Source organism: Hakea prostrata, chromosome 5 (genome assembly GCF_041222555.1).
Source record: "Hakea prostrata isolate BN-2017 chromosome 5, UWA_Hpros_2, whole genome shotgun sequence".
NCBI classification, from domain to species: domain Eukaryota; kingdom Viridiplantae; phylum Streptophyta; class Magnoliopsida; order Proteales; family Proteaceae; genus Hakea; species Hakea prostrata.
This window is the reverse complement of record NC_142604.1, coordinates 47,652,772-47,659,767: the sequence shown is the minus strand read 5'-3', so window position 1 is coordinate 47,659,767 and position 6,996 is coordinate 47,652,772. Positions and strand designations below refer to the sequence as shown.

At 37.6% G+C, this 6,996-nt stretch overlaps 1 protein-coding gene across 1 annotated transcript; it reads left to right on the top strand.

Annotated features, from left to right (window-relative positions):
- The first annotated feature begins 384 nt into the window (after positions 1-384).
- Positions 385-6,554, top strand: LOC149016229 (cysteine-rich receptor-like protein kinase 15). Its single transcript, XM_089155660.1, has 7 exons — positions 385-1,286; positions 1,446-1,595; positions 2,259-2,380; positions 2,527-2,737; positions 4,968-5,202; positions 5,515-5,662; positions 6,213-6,554. Exons 1-7 carry the CDS (start codon positions 425-427, stop codon positions 6,495-6,497), a joined length of 2,013 nt encoding a protein of 670 aa, XP_089011786.1. The 5' UTR covers positions 385-424; the 3' UTR covers positions 6,498-6,554.
- Positions 6,555-6,996: the final 442 nt, after the last annotated feature.

The following is a 6,996-nucleotide window of genomic DNA, read 5'->3' as shown; positions in this document are numbered from 1 at the left end:
TGCCTAGGTTGAATCTATTTGAGTTTAGTAAAGGACTTTTGAGTATGTTAAATTCTTGTTATATAAGCCGTATAGATAAATCAACTTCCTATTTTTTTGGCTCAAGAACAAAACAATACTCTCTCTCTCTCTCTCTCTCTCTCTGTGGGAACCCTAATTAATATAATTGTCCGAAGGTCAACATTTGTTTATTTATTTATTTTCTTGAAGGGTCAACATTCTGACAGTCAAAGGAGATTCAGGACTCTTTTGCGTGCAATTTCATTTGAAGAAGAACTAATAAAAAAACACGTTAACGCGTTGACTGTTTATGGTCAACAAAAGGATCGCTTGACCTATATGAATGAATGCGTTTTTCCTCTTTCTGAACTGTCATTTCGTTCTTTCTCTACTTCAAAGTTCAGACTCTGCTCCTCATCCTTCCATGCGTCGCCTTCTTCTGGCATCAAATGCGAACACAACCATTATCTTATCTGCAATTCTTGCTATTCTTGCTCTGTTGTTTCAGATACCTTCTCTTTCGGAAGCCGAGGATCCTTCAATCGTCTCCTGTTACGATTCCGACAACTATACTTCCGGCAGCCAGTTCGAAACTAATCTCAACCAAACCTTGTCCTCTCTGTTCTCAAAGACTCCCTTAACTCGTTTCAACATCACCGTTTCCGGCAATGTTCCCAACCGTGTGTATGGTCTCGTCCAGTGCAGAGGAGATTCCACACAAGAAGAGTGCCGAAACTGTGTGAATACTTCTGCAACTGAGATCCGTCGACGTTGTCCTAATCGGAAGGAAGGATCGATATGGTATTGGGGTTGTGTCTTACGCTTCGCAGACTGGAACTTCCTCGGCCAAATCGACGGCCAAAGCCCCAAAATCTACGTCTATCCAGTGGACAATGTGACAGATGTGACTCTCTTTAACGAGAGGGTTGCAGGTTTAATGGATAACTTGTCGATCACGGCTGCTGAAAGCCCTTCAAAATTCGCAACTGGAAGGAACAGCTCTATCAGCAATTTTGAGTTTGTATATGGGATGTTGCAGTGCACGAGCGACTTGTCGAACAGTCTCTGCTACACTTGCTTGCGAAACATAATATCAGACATTCGAAGTTGTTGTAATTGGAGATCGGGAGGGAATGTTCGTACAGTTAGTTGCTTCTTAAGTTATGGTTCTGATCCCTTCTTTGACTTGTTATCTCCGCCACCGCCGTCCTCAATACTGGCTTCTCCGCCGGCATTATCATCACCTCCTCCGGCTGTTGATGGTGGGGGCACCAACACCACACAAGGTAATTAAAGATTATGGTTCTCTTAATTATGTTCTTCTCTATCTGATTTTCCCTCTTAGATCTCTGAGATTAACGTTGACGGCCCATGAATAACATCCCTAACTATCAATTTCAAGAACATAGATCATACATGAAGAGAAAGACTTGCTGTTTTTCCAGGGAAAGGGAAAAGTTCATCCACCATTGTTATTAGTACTGTTGTTCCAGCAGTAACAGCGGTTATACTTGTTTCTGTCGCTTATGTATATTGTTTTAAGAGGAGGAAGCTAAAGAGTGATGGTGATGGAAAGCTAAGGAGTGAAGGTCATGGTGAGCAACTATGGTTCAAATACTTCTTTGTCTTCTTTATTTTATGTTGGTTTCCATGTCTTCAAGGACATCATTTGATGCTAAAATGTTTAAAGTGGATTAATTTCATTCAATCATGGTGACTGGGGGAAGAATCATGAGATGTGTAGGGAAAAGCATTAAAAATACCAATTGAAAGTAGCTCGGGAAGAACATATTACACTCCCTTGATTGAGCTTTGGCTAACTATGCTTTGCATTACACCAACAATATCAACAACAACAAGCCTAATCCCAACTATATGGAGCTGTTTAACATATGGTTGCCTTCGAATCAGCTCTATTTGAGGCCATACTAGACACAAGACCTAAGCTATGCATATCCTTTTTGAGCATGTCTCTAAACGTTATCTGAGGTCTACCACTAGTTCTTCTGATTCCTTCGTTTTAGATTAAATCAATTTTTTGTATAGGGGCACTTTAAAGCCTGTGTTGAACATGGCCATGCCACCTTAATGGATTTTCTCATAGCTGTTCTTAGACCAAAACTAGTATGATCATTGTTTGGCATATCTTCCCAATTTTGCCACTCATCCATTTTAGCATCATCATTTCTGCATTTTATTTGTCAAGTATTAATTGGTTTATTTGTTTATTTTTTTGGTGTGTGGGGGATTCATTTAAGGTCTAGGGGAGGTTAGCATGGTGCAACCCTTCCAGTTTGACTTTGAAACAATACAAGCAGCCACAACCAACTTCTCTGACTTGAATAAGCTTGGACAAGGTGGATTTGGTCCCGTTTACAAGGTAATGATACAAAATTGTGATGCAAGTGTACAAGAATTCTTTTACATGTACAATTTGAAGTTGCATATCAGTTCTTGAAGATGGTTGTAGATCATCTATATGAGTATACACTTTTGCTAGTATCCCCTAATAGAATTGGAGTGTAGGGTAAGCTTTTGAATGGACAAGAAATTGCTGTGAAGAGGCTTTCTGGAGATTCTGGACAAGGTGAACAAGAATTTAAGAATGAAGTGGTCTTACTGGCCAAGTTGCATCATAGGAATCTTGTAAGGCTCATTGGCTTCAGCTTACAAGGAAAAGAAAAGCTCCTGATCTATGAGTTCTTGCCAAATTCAAGCCTTGATCACTTCATATTTGGTTAGACACTATTTCTTCTTCTCTTTTCAGTTGCATTTCTTTCAATTGCTACCGAAAGATTAGAAGTATTCTCCCTTTTATCTAATGCAAAGTAGTATGCTGATAAGATGTTTGGCTGGAGAAGAGTACCTCTTGTTTTACTGAAAGACCATAACGGATATGTTATGGTTTGAATTTGATTTTTGAATTCAAATTTGAATATTGTAAATGACTATTGTACAACAGCCATGTTTATTTATAAATTCATAAGACTTACACATCAAGGTACGCAACCAACTTATCAAAATTAGAGTTTTTCTCTACATTGTTTCATGGTATTAGAGCTAAGGTTTTGAGTTTTTTTTTTCTCCAAAACACTACATTTTCAATGACCACTGGTAACACTCCATTCCCCATTACCAATCTCTCCAACCTTGTTTCTGTCAAGCTTGATGGAGCAAATTATCTCATGTGGAAAGAACAATTAGAATTCATTTTTATTACCTGTGATCTTATGCATCATCTTGATGGTACTGGATCAATACCAAATCAAACTGTCACTTCTGGAGGAACTCAAACGCCGAATCCAATATTTCAAACCTGGAGAAAGAATGATCATTTTGTTCAAGCATGCATCAATGCCACTTTCACACTGTCTATTACTTCTCATATTCTTGGCTTTCAAACAGCGAAAGATGTATGAGATTCTCTTGCACAACTCTTCCAACAACAATCAACTGCTCAAAGGACTTATCTTTGTAGTGAATTGCAAATGATCAATAAAGGAACGAGCACAATTACGGACTATCTTCACAAAATTAAGTCCATCGCTGATTCCTTAGTGGCAATCAATGCCAAGGTAAATGACTCTGACTTGGTAGCATATACATTAAATGGTCTTGGTTCGGATTATCTCACTTTCATCATCACTGTGGAAAATATTACCCCATTCATTACCTTTACTGACCTAAGGGCCAAATTACTTACGCATGAGCAACGATGCCATGGCTATGGGAACACCCAATCAATCTTAACCAATTCCTATTCCCCTACTGCATTACTTATTGCAGATCAGCCTAAATTTAATCGGCCTAATAATAGTATTAATTCCTACAACAATCGAATCCCACCTAGATCTGACTTCCGAAATTCATCAAATGGCCCTCTAAGATCTCAAGATTCTTATAACCGACCAAAGCAGAACACCTTTAATACTAATTCCTTCAAATGTCAAATATGGGCTAAGCAAGACCATTCGGCCAATAGATGCTATTTCCGTTATGCCCAGAGCCGAAATAATCCTAATCCACCAACTCACACTCCTTATGTTGGCTTACATGGTACCCAAAATACCCAATACATTACACCACAAAATGATGCACAGTGGATACCGGATTCAGGTGCTACCAACCATATGTAATTTGATCCAGCCATGCTACGGCGATCTGCCACTTACAAAGGAGAAGACCAGGTTTCAATTGGTGATGGTAAGAAACTCCCTATAACTCATATAGGCTCCTCAACTTTGAAAAAAAAAAATTCAAATCATTTATCTCTTAATGATATACTAATAGTTCCCCAATTGTCAAATAATTTAATTTCCACTTCTCAACTTACATCTGACAATAATTGTTCCGTTGAATTTTTTCCATGGGGTTTCTGTGTTAAGGGTTTGGAGTCAAGCATCATTCTACTGAAGGGTCCAGTCAAAGATAAATTGTATTCTTTCTCGGCCAATGTTGTGCCTCCTTTGGCTCTTTATGAAAATAAAGCTCCTTCTGATATGTGGCATCGCCGGTTTGTCATCCTTCTTCCGCAGTACTTACTCATTTGAGAAATAGTATCTTATTTAATTCCTTTGAAACACTTAGATTCAATAAAATTTGTGACGCTTGCCAACTTGGCAAACATCACAAATTACCCTTTTCCATTTCAGTTAGTAGAACTACTCAACCATTACAGCTTATTCATTGTGATTTGTGTGGTCCCACTAAAACTTTGTCAATTAGTGGATTCAATTCATATATTATTTTTGTTGATGATTTCAGTCGATTTACTTGGTTTTAAATCTCTACATCTATTATTTTATGTATGCAGCTTCATTATGAGAACCAATTGATTTTGATGATTCCTAAGATGAATATGTGGTTGTCATGATTATTTAGAAACTGCATATGGAACTGTTATGAGTATTTGGAAACTGCATTAGTACCAGAATCCTAATTTGATCTTTTTTTGGATGAACGTGTAGATCCAATCAAACACACACTATTGAACTGGGAAAAGCGTTACAAAATCATATGTGGCATTGCTCGAGGGCTTCTTTATCTTCATGAAGATTCTCAACTTAGGATTATACATCGAGATCTCAAAGCCAGCAATGTTTTGTTAGATGAGAAAATGAACCCAAAAATTTCAGATTTTGGTATGGCAAGGCTTTTTGTCATTGACCAAACTCAAAATACGAGTAGGATTGTCGGAACATAGTAAGTGAAAATTCCATGATCCTAATATTGATCTTAATCATCATTTATGAATTTATGAGATGAACTACAAACTGGCCAAACATTCTTTAGATATCCTCAATAGAGGTAGATAGTTTTTTCTTTTGTAGACATTCTTGCACTCCCCTGGGCTCAAATTTGCTGAAGTTTGTCATGTTCCATTTTATTTATTTCTATATTAATAGAGTAGTAGGTTTGAATTTCATTTTTTCGAATATCCCATTTCATTGATCATGAAGTACGAAAGAAAAAATAATAATAATTAAAAAACTAATGCGTTGAGGTGCAATGCAGTGGATATATGGCTCCAGAGTATGCAATGCACGGGTTCTTCTCAGTTAAGTCAGATGTTTATAGTTTTGGTGTATTACTTCTGGAAATTGTGAGTGGAAAGAAGAACATCAGTTTCGGTCAAGACCACGATGAGGACCTTCTTAGCCATGTAAGTATGAACTCTAGATGTAAAATAGTTACTTCTTATCGAGTTTCAGTCAGGGAAGCTGAAAGTGCACTAGGTGTGGCAATAGATTTCCCACAATGATTTTGAAGCCCAAGAGTTTTGAGACATCAAGGTAAAATATAGAGCAATTGTTGAGTAACTTAAAGTCCCCTCTCAAGGTGTAGAGACAGGGATTCTAAAAATGGAGTTGGGATGCGGATCAGAATTGGCCTGGATTGCCTTCAGAATCAATGTACTCTTGGCATCTAGGCCTTTTCCTTATGCTACATCTAACAGAAGCTCGATGCAGTTTCTCTGTAGCTGCACCAGATACTTTGCCATCGTTGGTTCAGGTTGGGATTATTGTATTAGATGAAATTAAGCTAAATTTGAACATGAACTGATTCAAGCCATTGCAGTATTGTGCAATTCATGTCATACTAAAACTACTTATGGTTGGTATTCATTCTTGCTTCTCATTCTATGCATTTTTCTTTTCTTTTTAAAAGGAAATCCTATCTCTTTATTCGCTTATGTTGATAAATTCTTTTAGGCATGGAGACATTGGAGGAAGAACACAGCCTTGGAGTTTATAGATGCGACTTTGAGAGGGAATTGTTCAGAAAGAGAAGTAAGGCTGTGCATTCACATTGGACTGTTATGTGTTCAAGAAGATGTAGCCGACAGACCTACCATGGCATCAGTTAATCTCATGTTCAGTAGTGCATCTCTCACTCTCCAAGCACCATCATCACCTGCCTTTTTTTGTAGTTCCACATGTAAACCCAAACCAACGTCTATCAATGGTGCATCTATTACAGAGCTTCACCCTCGGTGAGATACAAAGGCAAAGTAGTCCACAAGAGCTGAAATCACTTATTGTTATCACAGGGTTGTTCTTATAGGAGCCATTCAGAAACACAAGAGGGCTTGTGATTTTTCTGGAGGTCAGCATGACAGAACTGAACTGCTTATTTTGATAGCTTTTACTCCTGCAAAAGGTTGGGAGAATGTATAGTAATAACATTGTTATGTATGAACAGAAATAAATGATATACATGATTATACTATTTGTATTTGATTGGAATACATTCTTAAATTTGATGCATTACTAATCTAGACCTTGAGCTATATTACCAATGGACACACTTTGGAACCAGGGGTAGGGTAATGCTGCATCATCTAACTCTCATTCATGTTACCCCCCAAAAAAAAAATTCTAACTCTCATATATTACTTGTCCTTCTCACTTCATCGTAGCATGCTTTTCTTTTCTTTTTTTTTTGGTAAACTGAATTTCAATTAGCAAAATGGCAAGAAAAAGCCAAGACATCCTG